Source organism: Choloepus didactylus, chromosome 1 (assembly GCF_015220235.1).
Source record: "Choloepus didactylus isolate mChoDid1 chromosome 1, mChoDid1.pri, whole genome shotgun sequence".
Classification (NCBI taxonomy): domain Eukaryota; kingdom Metazoa; phylum Chordata; class Mammalia; order Pilosa; family Megalonychidae; genus Choloepus; species Choloepus didactylus.
The window spans coordinates 184,782,465-184,799,748 of record NC_051307.1 but is presented as its reverse complement, the minus strand read 5'-3'; the positions used below and the strand labels follow the sequence as shown (position 1 = coordinate 184,799,748).

The 17,284-nt window shown below is 38.6% G+C and overlaps 1 protein-coding gene across 1 annotated transcript in view; it reads left to right on the top strand.

Annotated features, from left to right (window-relative positions):
• Nucleotides 1-220: 220 nt before the first annotated feature.
• Nucleotides 221-17,284, top strand: part of DYNC1LI1 (dynein cytoplasmic 1 light intermediate chain 1) — a 47,838-nt gene continuing 30,774 nt past the window's right edge. The window contains exons 1-2 of the mRNA XM_037846617.1: nt 221-450; nt 652-725. Coding sequence (XP_037702545.1) covers nt 305-450; nt 652-725 — 220 coding nt within the window. The 5' untranslated portion in view covers nt 221-304. The remainder of the gene's footprint in view (nt 451-651; nt 726-17,284) is intronic.

Below are 17,284 nucleotides of genomic sequence, written 5' to 3'. Positions count from 1 at the left end.
CACGGTTGCGGCTGGGGAGGCGGGAAGAGCTCTCACACGGTGAGATCAGCCCAACTCGGGATGCTGCAGAGTTGCCGCCCCGCCCTCCGAGACAGGCGCACGAACAGCCCCTCCGCGCCCGCCAGGCCGCAGCGCACGCGCAGTTCGTCCTCGCCCGCTCCGTCGGTCTTGAGCCCGGGGCCCCGCCTCCGCAGGCCCCGCCCCGTCCCGTGAGCCGAACACCCCATATCCGGGTTCCCGCCGCCTCCGTCGCCGCCGCCTAGCTCATTCAGCTTTGCCGGGAGTGGTGTGATTCCCGACCAAGATGGCTGCCGTGGGGCGAGTCGGATCCTTCGGTACCTCTCCGCCGGGATTAGCCTCGACTTATACGGGCGGTCCCTTGGCCAATGAGCTAGCCCCGGGCAACGGCGCTGCCGCAGCGGGCGACGACGAGGACGGGCAGAACCTCTGGTAACGACCCCACCCCTCCCTGGGCCCCCAGTTGCGGACACCTGGGGATCCTGCTGGCCGTAGTTCGGTGCCGGGCCCGGGCCACAGCTTTCTCGGCCGTCCCCACCAGGGTGCGCCGAGGCTGGGCCCGTCCCTCCCGCGCTGCGGCCCCGGCTCCAGCCCCCGGACCCCGTCCTCAGCATGCGCCTTGCTCCCCGTTAGGTCCTGCATCCTCAGCGAGGTCTCCACCCGCTCGCGCTCCAAGCTCCCTGCAGGGAAGAACGTGCTGCTGCTGGGTAAGTGGCCCCCACGTCGCCCCGCCCGGCGCCCCGGGCCCGGCCCCCACCCTTACCGGGGTCCCAGTCTCCCAGCCCGCCCGCTCGCTTTGTGCCGACTGCCCGGCTCCGCCCCACCGCCTGGCCTGGTACTGACAGGTGGGGGAGGAGGGAAATGGGGGACCCCTGCCCGGAGACCTGGGGGAACCCGCCCTCTCCCGGCGCTCCTCCTCCTCCCTGGGATGTGGGGATGGTCCTGTCAGCCTCCCCTGGGCAGAACAGAATGCGATAGGCCATCTGAGGGATTCTAGTAGCCTGGGATTTACCTAAAAAATAAGGACGGTTTTTCTTTCATAATAAAAATTGGTAGCAGGAGGCTCTTCGCAAGCGTTCCGCTGCAAATGGAATTCCATTAATATTTAATAGCTGACCCTTTGTATAACTGATAAAGAAGCTAGAATTGAGACCTGGTAGTCGTGATGTGTTTATTTGATTCAGCATTTTCGAATACAATGTGCTCTCGTTGCAGCTGCTACTTTAACTGTCAGGTATAATTCTGAAATCTGTAAAGAGCAGTGGAGCATCTTTCTAGCTTAGTCTCTTCAGCCAAATGATTGTAATACGGAGAAATGGTCTAAGGTCTCAATTTTCCTGATTTTTCTGTATCCCTTCTGCTTACTGGAAGTTGTGTGTTTTGTTTCTTTACTGACGCTCTGGGGGTGGAGGTAGATACAGAGAGAGAACAACTAGCAGGTTCACATTTTTGCAGGCTTAGCTCCTGAGTATTTACAGGAGAGAGATTTCTTCCATATTTTAAAAATGTGAGTATTGAAATTTGGCTTATAAGATGACGGTGGAATTTTAAAACTTTGGTATTGGTGTGTCAAGACTCTTTGGTTATGTAGATGTAACAACAGGAAAGAATACAAAGAAGTCAAATGCTCCTTAACAGGGTCCAGGTTTATTATGGATGTGTAGATAGAAACAAATTATCTATTTTTCATTAACTGCTAACAATCTATAATATATGATTCTTGATCTTAATGGAGTTAGTTGAAAAACTGTTTTTAATCTTTGTTTTTAATATGATTGAAAGCACCTACTGCAAATTAGCCTGGATTGAGTCAGAGCGCTATCACATATGATCTTAAGCAAGTGCTTGATATTTATAATACTGTTTCTTCATCTTTAAAATGAATATTATAGAAATAATAACGCCTACATCCTAGGGTCGTGGGAAGGATTGAATGAGATGATGTTTGTAAAATGGTAATAGCACAGTGACTTGGATTTGTCTTAACTGGGTCAGAAAATATTTACTAACAGAACTTTTAAAAACGAATTTGTACTATACATATGTGATTTTTGTAGTGTAGAGATACTTAGGTTCCAAAAAGCAAAAAATACCAGAAAATGTTTTTAATTCTAATCTAAACAAATGACTACTCATTATTAAATTAAAATTGATTTAAGACAATATGACATTATCGAAATGTATTTTATTTGAATTACTCTAAGTTAAAGAAGACTTCTTTTCAAATACTGCCATTGTAAAGATAACCCTGAATGTTGTTTTCATTTTATAAATTCCCTCCTACTGTTCTTGTGCATTGGATATTACTTAGATGGTTCTGTTTGTGGTGAAACAATCAGTGGCACTGAGTGGCACTTTTATTTTTTTTAACCCTTCTTTTTAACGTCCTTTTAAATGTCTCTTGACACTGGTTCATGTCAGGAGACTACCAGCACTTAGAGGCCCGACACTACTCCACCTCACCTTGCCTCCCACTTAGATTACATTTCTTTCTTTATAAGCTTAATAGTTTGGAAAGCTCCATCTGGTATCAAGTTATATAAGCCTGAAATTTAATATTTTTCTTTCAGTACATGTTCTAGTTTGCTAATGCTGCCAGAATGCAGAACACCAGAGATGGATTGGCTTTTAAAAAAGGGGTTTATTTGGTTACACAGTTACAGTCTTAAGGCCATGAAGTGTCCAAGGTAACACATCAGCAATCGAGTACCTTCACTGGAGGATGGCCAGTGGTGTCTGGAAAACCTGTTAGCTGGGAAGGCACGTGGTTGGCGTCTGCTCCAAAGTTCTGGTTTCAAAATGGCTTTCTCCCAGGACATTCCTCTCTAGGCTGCAGTTCCTCAAAAATATCACTCTTTGTTGCACTTGGGATATTTGTCCTCTCTCAGCTTCTCTGGAGCAAGCTTGGCTGTTGCTTTCAACAGCCGTCTTCAAACTGTCTCTCATCTGCATCTCCTGTGCTTTCTTCAAAGGGTCCCTGTAGGCTGTAGCTCCTCTTCCAAACATCACTCACAGCTGCACTGAGTTCCCTCTGCCTGTCAGCTCATTTATATGGCTCCACTGATCAAGTCCCACCCTAAATGGGTGGGGCTACACCTCCATGGAAATATCCAATCAGAGTCATCGCCCACAGCTGGGTAGGGCACATTTCCAAAGAAACACTCAAAGAAATCTAATCAAAAGTGATAACATCTGCCCACACAAGATGACATCAAAGATAATGGCATTTGGGGGACATAATACATTCAAACTGGCACAGTATGATTGAGATTTTAATGAAAGTTCTTTTCAGCTTTGGAAGAAGCCAATAATAGAATTTTATACTGATTACATAAATATTAATTTTCTGAAGTACCTCTAAGGATTTTTTAAAGACATTTTACCGTCGCATATTCTGAAAGCATTCAGTCTGCGCTGATGGAGGGAAGAAATGTACAAATAGGGACTGTGATGGTCTTTGTTAAGAGTTTGAAGCTGCTAGGTTGGGGAATGCTTGGCCCTAATAATGTCTTTCATGAATTATGGTGGTGTCTGAAATGCTACTATTTGAGATTAACTTTTTTACAAATAAAGGAATATGTGTTTTAGAGACCTGTATTTAAAAAACAAATCTGAGACTGTAACAAGGCTTTTTATTTACAGAAACAACTTAAAACATAAATGATGGTTGTTCTAGTTTGCTAATGCTGCTGGAATACAAAACACCAGAGATGGATTGGCTTTTATAAAGGGGGGTTTATTTGGTTACACAGTTACAGTCTTAAGGCCATGAAATGTCCAAGGTAATACATCAGCAATTGGGTACCTTCACTGGAGGATGGCCAATGGAGTCCAGAAAACCTCTGTTAGCTGGGAACGCACATGGCTGGTGTCTGCTCCAAAGTTCTGGGTTCAAGATGGCTTTCTCCCAGGATGTTCCTCTCTAGGCTGCAGTTCCTCAAAAATGTCACTCTCAGTTGCTCTTCAGGCGTTTGTCCTCTCTTAGCTTCTCCAGAGCAAAAGTCTGCTTTCAGTGGCCATCTTCAAACTTTCTCATCTGCAGCTACTCTCTGTTTCTGTGCATTCTTCAAAGTATCCCTCTTGGCTGTAGCAAGTCTGCTCCTTCTGTCTGAGCTTATATAGTGCTCCAGTAATCAAGGTCTACGCTGAATGGGTGGGGCCACGCCTCCATGGAAATGATCTCATCAGAGTTATCACCTATAGTTGGATGGGTCACATCTCTATGGAAACACTTAAAGGATTTCAATCTAATCAGAACTAAAAACATCTGTTCCACAAGATTGCATCAATGAATATGGCTTTTTCTGGGGTACATAAATATACAAACTGACACAATGGTAGAGGCCTGTATATGCCATATATAGATTGCAGTTTAACTTTAGCCTACAACATTATATGACCTCCCCACCCACTATCTAATGGAAGAAAGGGGTCAGGAATATGTGTATATGTATGAGCCATTCAAAAGCATTTTCATATAAATTTCAATTTACCTACTCCCTTTTCCAGTCTTAGTGGTAGATGTTAGAACTAACTTATGGATGAAGTAATGAATTTTAGACCTGTTAAGTGAATTTTCCAAGGACACACAGCTATAAATGACCCACTGTTCTGTGACTAGCATGGCTTTCCAACTTGATAGAAGTCCCTGTAAGAAACAGAGTGTGAGATACAAAACTCTTCCTGTCACATAACTTATTTATGGCTCTCCATGTGGAAGTAATATTGATTATTTTAAAGGAAAATCCAAACAGTTATTGGAATGTAGCTTATTGAGGGATTGGACTGTGGCCATGGCACTCATGTTTAAGCAGTCATGTAATCTATCTACCAAGTTCTTGTCCCCTTAATGAAACCCAGAAAGACTGACAAATCATTCTCTTTCTTGAAAGATTTTTAAAATGGGCTTCAGTTAAATTTGTTTTTATTATTAAAGGCAGGACTTCTAGTGCATGTATTTTAAGTAGGGTTTAACTTATAAATTGTTCTTTTAAGAACCATTTGTTTTTTCTCTTTCCCATTTATATGTAATCAACTTTTACTACAATGAGTTTAATTATATTTTAATAATGCCTTTAAGAGCACTTTCTCCATATCTTCATTACTTTCCTGTGTTAATAAGAAAACTCCTTATGGAAAATAACACTAATAATAATAGCTAACATTTATTGAGCACTTACATTGAGCATCAGGCCTGTAAGGATTGTTTACATACTCTGGTTATCCCCATAAAGATCAGGAAACAAGCCAGAGCTGTTAGGTAAATCACCCAAGGGTTACACAGCCCGAAAGAGGAAAAGACAAGATTCCAAGTTGTGCAGCCTGACTTCAGACCCAGTATTTTTGACCTACGCACTGGGTTACCTCCCTAAAGGATAAGAGAGCTTTCTTAATAGGAAAAGGGGATGTTTTGCAGTTATTAAGTAATTTTATCTGATTTTTTCAGGTGTATCTATTTCAGTGCAAAAAAATCTTATTGATTTAGATTGAGTTCACTGTCTAATAAGATATGTTTGTAACCCTGGACCTTAGCACAGTGCTTGGCTCATGGATGGGACATTGTTATAACTTTCTGAATTGATGTCAGTTTGAATTGATGAAAATGCATGGGCTTCATCTTTCTCGTCTGTTAATTAAACTGTTTGGATTTAGTGATCTTGGAAGTCTATTCTGATCTGACGTTTTATGATTTTTTATGAGATTCTAAAGCTTGTGAGTTATTAAACACTTTTTAAAGAAATGTTTTGAAGGCATATTGCAATTGGAGTTAAATTAATATTTTTTTTCCTTGTACATGTAAGATGTTTGATTCTACCCTGGGAGAGTCTCTATATTGTTTGTTCCCTGAAGGTGCTAGTCCAGGGTAATGTGCAGCCAAAAAAGTCCTACAAAATGCCAAGATCATCAGGAATTATATTTGAAACAATCTTCTTTTTTTACTCAGGAACAAAACTAGCCTCTATTATGCTGGAAACCTCAAAATATACACAGTGGAGCCAGAGATCTGTTCAGAGAAGTAACTAATATAACTAATATAAACCGTCAAGGGAGAGGGTGGTTTTTTATTTGAGGGCTGAATTTATTTGAGGGCTGAATTTTAAAATAAGGAGATTGTTCAGTGTGAAACTATTGATCTCATGAGGAGTTGGAATTAAAGATGATCCGAGTTCTATGGCTTGTAGTAAACAGATTTGATCTAATGAATTGAAGTATGTTAATACTGTTTTCTGGCATTGTTGGTTGTGAGAATATGATTCAAGGAATAGAATGTTACTGTTATGATATTGAATTAGTGATTTCAAAGAATTATTTATTGTATGTCTATTATGTATTACTACTAAAAATATAGCTAATACAAAATGTTTTGGGAGTCAAATGGCATATGGGCATCTTGTAGTGATCAGGGTTGGCAAACTTTTCAGAAAAGGGCCAGAGAGTAAATAGTTTAGGGTTTGTGGGCTATACAGTCTCTTGCAGTTACTCAAAATTTCTGCCCTTGCAGCACTCAAACAGCTATAGACAGTAGATAAACAAACAGGTGTGGTGGTGTTTCAATAAAACTTTAAAAACATGCAGCAGGCCAGATTTGGCTTGCTGGCTGAAGTCTGTGGAACCCTTACTTTACGCTATTATGGCCACCAGTTTTATCAGTAAGCACATATGCCAGTAGTAGAGGTTTCAGGATAAGGAAATATGGTGTTTGGTACATAATAGCTGCTCAGTAAATAAATGTTGGCTGAATGATGAATAGCTTTTACTTAAAGTGTCATTGTTATTCCAGGTAGAGGTATAGTTTGAACCCAAGTTTCAGGCATATCAGAGTTCATAATATTTTCCCCAGTGACACTCTCAAAAATAAAACAGAGCTAGAAGAATCACAGGTACAGGCCAGTAAAGTGATAATTCAGCTAATGTGAAGTCCACATGAGAGAGAAGGTCAGCAAAAGCACTTTGAAAATGTAAACAGAAAGGAACCTTGATTTAGGAAAGAGAAAAGGACCCAAGTTGAACATGGGGATGTCACTAATTAAGTGAATTGACATTGGGCTGACTTTTTGGTGCCTTCTTTTTTTTTTTTTAATTTTAAATTTTGATCTACTTTCAAACTTACAGGACAGTTACAAAAGTAATATAAACCACATACAGAGAACTCCAGTATACCACTATCCCCCGGATACCCAGCTCCACCATTTAAACATTTTGCAAAATTTGCCATATCATTTTTTCTCTGTCTATTTATCGGTACATATTCTGAACACTTGAATGTAGGTTGTATACATCATGCTCTTTGAACACTTAATAGTGCCATGTATATTTCCTGAGAACAAGGATATTCATTTATTTGTCCACTTTAAGGGCAGTTTTCAAGTTCAAGCAATTTGACATTGATAAAAATGCATTTTGCATTAACTCCTCCATCCCCCACCCCCTCTTGCCCCTGGCAATCTGTACTCTAATATCTGTCCCTATGAGCTTGCATATTCTCCTATATTTTCTTTGCTTAAATTTAACATCCTAAACCTATAACAATCTTGTTTGCTTTGATACCAACTTAGCTTCAATAGTATACACAGAGCTATGTTCCTGTACCCCTCTTAATCAGGGTGGGGCACTTTATTTATTTATTTTTAAATTAGGGTAGTGGCTGTTAGAAAGACTTCATAAGTTACCTCTTTATTCATTTGTTCGTGAAATATTTATTAGAAGTGTGCTGGGCATAAAATGTTGTGCTGAGTCATCCGGGGAAAACGGCTGACCAAGAGCAGGTTCTTGCCCTCCAGGAGCATATGGACTCCTGTGGGGAAGACTCAAAGTAGTAAAAATCAAATGTATGAAATAATTGCTAAAGATATCGCAAGCTTTTGTGGGAAAGGTATACCACCTCTGAGTAGAACTTTGCCAAACAGAGTGGGGAGGAGAACACTGCAGGCTGAGGGAACATGTTGTAGGAGCTAAAACCTGGTGAAAAGGGGGAAGCTCAGGTGTGGTGGAAGGAGTCCTGGCCTAGAGGTACAAGACCTGAGATCAGCTCTCGTTGTGTTGTTTGAAGTTGTGGGGTTGTGCTCAAATTTCAGCCTCCTGACCTGTAAACTAAGATTATTTCATACTTCATGGGATTGCAGGAATTAAAGGAAATTATGTCTAAAACACTTTCCCAATAAGATTGGAAATCACTTTTTAATTATAAAAATAATAAAAATTTAATTATAAAAATAATGCCTATTAATTGCCAATGAGAAAAAAAGTATAAACATAAGAAAAAGAAATTATCACAGCCTAGAGATAGTGTTCATTTTTCATGCTTTTTTCTATGTGTATATTTGTTTTTCAAACAGAAAAAGGCTCAAACCTTAAATAATATTTTGTAATCTGATGTTTTTCCCAGTGTCATTGTGTTTTTTTTCATGACAGTAGATAAGGAATTATCCCTATTATTGGATGAATAGTGTATATGGCTATCCCATAATTATAATTTATTGGTAGACAGATTATTGTTGCATTTTAAAATGTTATCAGTAATACTTGGAAGCACATCCTTGTATACCTCATTTTCCACTTGTCCAATAGTATCCTCAGGATAAATTCCTAAAAGTGGAATTGCTGGGTCAAAAGAATCTATATTTTTTAAATCTCTCTATATAATTTCCAAACAGTCTTCTAGAAAATTTATACCATTTTACATTCTCTCCATCAGTATGTGAGAGTACAGGTTTGTGGAGCACTATGTTGCTAAGGCTCAGTATATTTATTTTATTCTTTGCTTATTGGAAGGTTTAAAAACTGGCATCTTACTTTAAAGACAATTTAACTGTAGTATATATATAACATTTGTTGATTATAAGCCATTGCTTCAATGTGACTTTGACCTCCTGGAGCATAGGGACTGTTGCTAACCATTGGGATTAGTGTTTATTGGTCTCAATAAATGTTTATTGAATTAAATTAATTGATTTTCATTTCACAGGTAGTCTGTAAGAGTAAGGGGAATTATAAAGTATACATTCCATTTTTAATGAAATGTAGGTTGTTGAATGATTATATTCCAAAGCAGGGCTTTGGACACTTGAAGGGATGGGAACTATCATGTATTACTTGTGTTGGGTGCTCTGTTAGGTGCTTTATTAGGTAGCATGGTTGCTGTTTTACAGATGAGCGTTTTGAGCTCAGGTTACATAGTTGAGCTCAGACTCAAAATCGGGTTTGTCCACTACACAGACTGTCCTTGAAATATTGGAGGGATGTAGTCTTGAACAAGCGTGCATAAACGTTTACTTATAATCACTGGAGTGACTATACAAAATATGACGAATATGTGATAGAGACCTAATGTGGTTTGCAAAGTATAAAATATATACTATCTTATCCTTTATAGAAGAAGTTTCCCAACATCTGCACTAGGACATAAAAATAACTTTTTAAAATAATAGTATTTGATCTAAAGAAATATTCTGGTTTTAAAAATACGTTTAAAATGTATCCTCTATTAGAAAATCCAGTATGTAAAAATGCAAATTTACATAAAATATGTAAGGGTAATTTTGACATCACTTAAAGGGTTCTTATAGAAGGGCTTTCATACTTTGTTTAAATGAGCTCTGTTTGTATTCGTGTAAGTTTACAGATCACTATTTGGCTAGCGTACTTAAAGCTAATGTGTCTGTTTCACTGCCAGCTGAAGGCCAAGAAATTGAAGATAAAGCTTTCTTACGGTTTATATGAGATAGGTAGATGAATTCTTTCAGCATTGTTTGAAGCCACACAGTTCCCGTGGTTTTACTTGTCACTTTAAAGGTATATTCATAGAGTGAAGTATGTGTTGTAATTATTTTTATTTCTTTTTTTCTGAAACTATTAGGTCCTGGCTTTGTTCTTCAAAAATAACTTGGAATTTAGTGACTTTTGTTTCTTGAAAGGATTGGCCATTAAAGATGAGTTTTAAATGTCAATAAATGCCAAAGGACAGGCATCCCAAATTTAAATACTTTTTTTTTTTTTTCCAATTGCACAGTAGAATAAAAAGAGAAGGTTTGTGATGGACTTTTAAATATCTTCAAGCATAGTCCAGCTTGCTTATGGCAAGGCATCTAAGGACCAACACAGTTCAGCCTAGTGACTGGAAAAATTTTTCTTAAGGTTAGTGAAGGAGGTTTGCATTATGAGCTTACACTGTTAATTGATCTGTTATTGATGAGTGGTGATCACTTGAATTTTATAGATATGAATAATGAATTATTTGAATAGATTGTGGCAAGAGCCCAAGCCAAGCAGTTACAGATAAGGTATAGTTATGAAAATAGACACTGTGGTTGTGATTAAAAAATATGGACATTGGTAAAGGATCTTCTTTGTGTAGGACATGGTTTCTGTTTTTGGTGTGCAAGCAGGGACAGTGCTTGTTAGATAATAAGAGGACAGTTTATTGTCTGTAAGTGCCTCAAAAGCATCTACTGTTAAGAGAACATGCTCAAAGAATATTTGTTGAATGAAGTGGATAGACTTGACATGCTTACAGTCTGCTGGAGGAAACAAATAAGCTGACTGACACACTACTCTACAGTACATTGTCTTAAGTTTGCAATGTGCTGTTGGGACTACAAAGGAGGGCACTTAACCAGACTTGTGGAGTCAAAGAAAGCTTCCTAGAGGAAATTAAATTCAGACTGGAAGGTTTCCCAGGTGAGGTGAGAGGAAGAGAATGATATTCCAGAGAGAAGTAGAAGTGACAGCATGTGTGAAGATTTAGAATTGTAAGAGAGTAAAGCCCTTCTGCAGCACAGGAAGGAGTTGCAGGGATGGCTGGAACCTAGCATGGGCTGGGAGGGAGGAGGACAGGAAAGGTAAGGGGGCCTTTGTAAGCAGCATTAACTTTATAGTTTACCTTTACTACAAGAACAGGGAGCCCCCAAGGGTTTGTTCTGACATTTTATGAAAATTTCACATATATAGAAAAGTTTAAGGAATTTCACAGTTAACAGTCATCTACCCCAACCTATATTCTACAGTTAACATTTTTTTCTTTATTAGAGAAGTTGTGGGTTTACAGAATAATCATGAGTAAAACACATGATTCCCATATCCCACCCCACCAACAACTACTTACGTTGGTGTGGACCATTTGTTACAGTAGATGATAGCACGTTTTTTATTACTGTACTATTAAAATCCGTGGTTTAGCTTAGGGTTCACTGTGTAGTATAGTTCCATGGATTTTTTTTTTAAATTTTTATTTCTGTTACCATATATACAATCTGACATTTCCACTTTTAATCATACTCAGATGTATATTTCAGTGCTGTTAATTGTGTTCACAATGTCATTCCACCATCACTACCATCCATTACCAAAACATTTCCATTACTCAAAATAGGAACCCTGTACATTTTTTTAAATTCAGTTTTACTGAGATATAATCACATACCATACAGTCATCCATGGTGTACAGTCAGCTGTTCACAGTACCATCATATAATTGTGCATTTGTCACCTCAGTCAATTTTTGAACATTTTCCTTACACCAGGAAGAATCAGAATAAGAATAAAAAATAAAAGTAAAAAAGAACATGCAAATCATCCCACACATCCCACCCTATTTTTCATTTAGGTTTTGTCCCCATTTTTCTACTTATCCATCCATACACTGAATAAAGGGAGTGCGATACACAGGGTTTTCACAATCACATTGTCACCCCTTGTAATCTACATTGTTATACAATCATCTTCAAGAGTCAAGACTACTACTGGGTTGGAGTTTGGTAGTTTCAGGTATTTACTTCTAGCTATTCCAATACATTAAAACCTAAAAAATGTTATCTGTATAGTGCATAAGAATCCACCAGGGTGACTTCTTGACTCCATTTGAAATCTCTCAGCCACTGAAGGTTTATTTTGTTTCATTTCGCCTCCCCATTTTGGTCAAGAAGATGTTCTTGATCCCACGATGCCAGGTCCAGATCCATCCCTGGGAGAAATATCCTGCGTTGCCACGGAGATTTATACCCCTGGGAGTTAGATCCGATGTAGGAGGGCAGTGAGTTCACCTGCCAAGTTGGATTAGCTAGAGAGAGAGGGCCACATCTGAGCAACAAAGAGGCACTCACGGGGAGACCCTTAGGCACAATTATAAGCAGGTTTAGCCTCTCTTTTGCAGTAACAAGCCCAAGATAGAGGGCTCAACATATCAAGCCGTCAGTCCCCAATGTTCGTGAGAACATCAGCAACAATCCAGGTGAGGAAGTCCCAACACCTCCGCATCCTCCCCCAGCTCCTCAGGGGGGCCCTGAATGTATGTTATTATTCTCCTCCCAAATTACTTTGGGATGTGTTGCTATTTCACTCTAACCTATACAGACCTACTGTATCTCACTTCCTGTTCAAAGTTCCATGTAATTGTGATGTTTGAACAAACTGACTGTAGAAGTTATATTGTTTAGAAATGATAGATTCTACACCAAATATCTCTTCCCTTGGTGTTACATGGAAGTTGAAGTTTTAACACACAGTTTCAACCTTTACCCTTTGGCCTGGTTTGCCCTAGTCTTAACCAGATCTGCTTCATTCATATCTCTAATTGAGGTCTGGGCTCTTTTTCAGCTTTTTTTTTTTTTTTTTTTTTTTTTTTTTAACAGTTGCTGTATGTGTTGTGATTGACATGCATATCTTCAGAGCTCTAGCTCTGAGTTTCGCATGTCACACAGATACCCAATGTTCCAGAGAACAATTGAGTTACACACCAAGGGATCAACATTTCAGTTTGGAGATAGCATTACAATTCAGGTATAGATTTGACTGCTGTAAGAGCTTGCAATTGAGGGACCATTACAATAATCGTTTCACTGTTAGGCTGTGCTCTAAGATTCAATTCTGAGTTTACACATTGTAGTTAGTCCATATTGGTGAGGCATTATAGTGTTTGCCTTTGTTTCTGGCGTACTTCACTCAAAATACTGTCTACAGGATCCATTCACCTCCTTGTGTGTCTCACAACTTCACTTCTTATAGTTGCTCAGTATTCCATACAGTTCACCATTCTGTTCCTCAGTCAGTGTACTCTCAGGCTACCTCCACCCACTGCAAATCATGAATACTGTCTCCATAAACACCAATGTGCATGTGTCCGTTCATGTCTCTGCTCTCATATTTTCCAAGTACGTACCCCATAATGAGGTTATGGCCCCTACCTACTTAGCTTCTTGTGGAGCCATCACAGTGACCTCCAGAAAGGCTACACCATTCTGCCTCCTCATCAACAGTAAATAGGTATTTCCCTCTCTCCATGTTTTCTCCAGCGCTTTTACCGCTATTTATATTTTTTCCTGAAATTTCATAGATTTATATTCACATACCATATATTTATATTTTATGTTTTATAGAGAGATATTCACGTAGCATACAATTATCCAGTGTACAATCAGTTGTTCACAGTATCATCATACAGTTATATATTTATCACCACAGTCAACACAGGAACCCTTTACATTTTAAGCTTCAACTTGTCATTCCCCATCCCCACCCCATCCTCTGGTAACCTGTATTCTAGATGAGTTTGCTTTTTCTAATTGTTTCAAATAATTTAGATCATACAATATTTGTCCTTCTGTGTCTGGCATATATCACCCAACATGATGTCTTCAAGGTTCATCCATGTTGTCACATGTATCAGGACTTTATTCCATTTATGGCTGAATAATATTCCATTGTATGTATATGCCACATTCTATTTATTCATTCGTTGGTTGATGGACACTTGGGTTGCTTCCCTCTTTTGGCAACTGTGAGTAATTCCGCTATGAAAATCAGTGTGCAAATATCTGTTTGAGTCCTTGCTTTCAATTCTTTTGTATATATACCTAGAAGTGGGATTGCTGGGTCTCATGATAATTCTATACTTAGCTCTCTGAGGAACTGTCAAACTATCTTCCACAGTGGCTGCACCATTTTGCATTGCCACCAGCAGTGAATGAGTGTTCCAATTTCTCTACATCCTCTCTAACATTTGTTTCCTGTTTTTTAATAGCAGCCATTCTAATGGGTGTGAAATGGTATTTCATTGTGTTTTTTTTAAAATGCAATTTAATGAGATATAGTCACACACCATATAATCCATCCAAAGTATACAATCATTGGCTCACAGTGTCATCACATAGTTGTACGTTCACTACCACAATCAATTTTATAATATTTACATTACTCCAAAAAAAAAAGAAAGAAAAGAAAAATAAAAAAACCTCAAACCTCCCATACCTCTTATCCCTCCGCCCCCATTTTTTTTTTTAACAGTTTTATTCACACACCATACATCCATCCTAAGTGCACAATCAATGGCTCTTGGTATAATCACATGGTTAGCATTCACCACTACAGTTAATATGAGAACATTCTCATTTCTTCCAAAGAAAAATATCCCATACCTCTTAAATCCCCCTATTACTGACATCTAGCTTTGGTATGGTGCCTTTGTTACTATTAATGCTAGAGTATTTCCTTGTTACGGGTTACTATAGACCTTGGTTTACATTAATTGTATTTTTCCCCATATACCACTCTATTATTAACAGCTTGTAATAGTGATTTATGTTTGTTCCAGTTCATATAAGAACTTTCTTAGTATTTCCTTGTTACGGGTTACTATAGACCTTGGTTTACATTAATTGTATTTTTCCCCATATACCACTCTATTATTAACAGCTTGTAATAGTGATTTATGTTTGTTCCAGTTCATATAAGAACTTTCTTATATTTATGCAATTAATCACCATCATTGTCCACTCTAGGTTTCGCTAAGTTATACAGTCCCACCCAGTTTTTATCCTCTAGCTTTCCCTATGGTGAAATATAGGACTCTAGCCTTCCTCTTTCAACCATAATCATACTTAGCTTTGTTAATTATACTTATAGTATTGTGTTACCATCACATGGTATTGTGTTATCCATTTCTGAACCTTTACAATTAACATTATTAAATATTCTTTACTCCTTAAGCATCGATTGCCCAATCTGCCCTCTTTGAATATCCTGATAACCTATGCTTTCGACTTGAACTCTGAGTTTGCTCATTATAGTTAGTTCGTATTAGTGACACCATGCCATCTCTGTCCTTCGCTTTGTTAACTACACTTATAGTATTGTGCTACCCTCACACAATATAGTGCTATCCATTTCTGAACCTTTACAATTAACATTATTAAATATTCTTTACTCCTTAAGCATCGATTGCCCAATCTCTGTCCTTAAGCATAGATTGCCCAACCTATGCTTTCGACTTGAACTCTCAGAGTTTGTTCATTATAGTTAGTTCATATTAGTGAGACCATGCAGTATTTATCCTTCTGTTTCTGGCTTATTTAGCACAACATAATGTCCCTGAGTTTCATCCATGTAGTTGCATGCATCGTTACTTTACTCTTTCACCTGCATAATATTCCATCATATGTGTATACCACAATTTTCTTATCCACTCCTCAGTTGTTGGACATTTGGGCTCTTTCCAGCTAATGGCAGTCATGACTAATGCAGCTGTAAACATTGGTGTTCAAATGTCTGTTCGTGTCCCTGCTTTCGGTTCTTATGATATATACCTAGTAATGGGATTGCTGGATTATATGGAAATTCTATCCTTACCTTCCTGAGGAATTGCCAAACTGCGTTTCAGAGTGGCTGCACCATTCTACATTCTGTACCAATGGTGAATAAGTTTTACCTATTTCTTCACATCCTCTCTAGCACTTATAGTTTTCTGTGTTTATTTAGATAATGGCCATTCTAGTAGGTGTGATATGGTATCAGATTGTGGTTTTGTTTTGCATTTCCCTGATGTCTAATGATGTTGAGCATTTTTTCATGTGTTTTCTGGCCATTTGTATAACTTCTTTGGAGAGGTGTCTGTTCAAGTCTTTTGCCCATTTTTAAATTGGGTTGTTTTTCTTTTTGTTGTTAAGTTGAAGGATTTCTTGTTATATTCTGGATATTAATCCTTTATTGCATCTGTGGTTTCCAAATATTTTCTCCCATCATGTATGTTGTCATTTTACTTTCATGATAAAGTCCTTTGAGGAGCAAAGATTTTAAATTTTGATGAGGTCACATTTATCTATTTTGTTGTTGTTGTTTGTGCTTTGGGTGTAAAGTCTAAGAAATCATTGCCTAACATGAAATTCTGAAGATGCTTCCCTACATTTTCTTTGAGGGGTTTTATAGTTCTAGCCCTTATATTAAGGTCTTTGATCCATTTTGAGTTTATTTTTTGTATATGGTGTGGGGTGGGGATCCTCCTTTTTATTTATTTATTTATTTTTTTGCAAATGGAGATCCAGTTTTCCTAGCACCATTTGTCAAAGAGACTATTCTTTCCTAATTGAGTGGTCTTTGCCACTGTGTCAAAAATCAGTTGTCCAATTTGCACACCGATGTTCATGGAGGCAGTATTCATGATTTGCAATGGGTGGAGGTGGCCTAAGGGTACATCGACTGATGAACAGAATGGTGAACTGTGGTGTGTATGTGTACAATGGAATATTGAGCAACTGTGAGAAGGAGTGAAACTGTGAGACCTGCAACAAGGTTAATGGAGCCTGTAGACAGCATTTTCAGTGAAGTATGCCAGAAACAAAGGCAAACACTATAATGCCTCACCAATATGGACTAACTACAATGTGTAAACTCAGAATTGAATCTTAGAGCACAGCTTATCAGGGGAACGCTTACTATAATGGTCCCTAGAGTGTAAGCTCTTACAGCAGTCATGGATTGTAATGGCTATCTCTAAATTCTGAGATGCTGATCCTTTTCTGTATAACCTGGTCAGTCACCGAAACTTTGGGTATCTGTGTGACACCTGAAACTCGGAGCTGGAGCTCGGCAGAGATGAATGTCAGTACTAGTGCGTACAGCAACTGTTAAAAAAGCTGAAAAAGAGTCCAGACTTCAATTAGAGATTTGAATGAAGCAGATCTGGTTCAGGACTAAAGAAAATCAGGCCAAAGGGTAAAGGATGATACTGACTGCATTTTAAAACTTCAACCTCTGTTTGAGGCCAAGAGAAGAGATGTTTATTTGGTGCAGGATATGTATCTTCTACAGCACACTAAATAATTTATCTTGTATGGTCAGTTTATTTCAAACATCATAATTACATGGAACTTTGAATAGGAAGTGAGATCTGATAGGTTTGTACAGGTTAGTGTGAAATAGCGATACATCCCAAAGTAATTTGGGCAGAAAATAAAAATATATATGCAGGGCCCCCCTGAGAAGCTGGGGAAAAATGCAG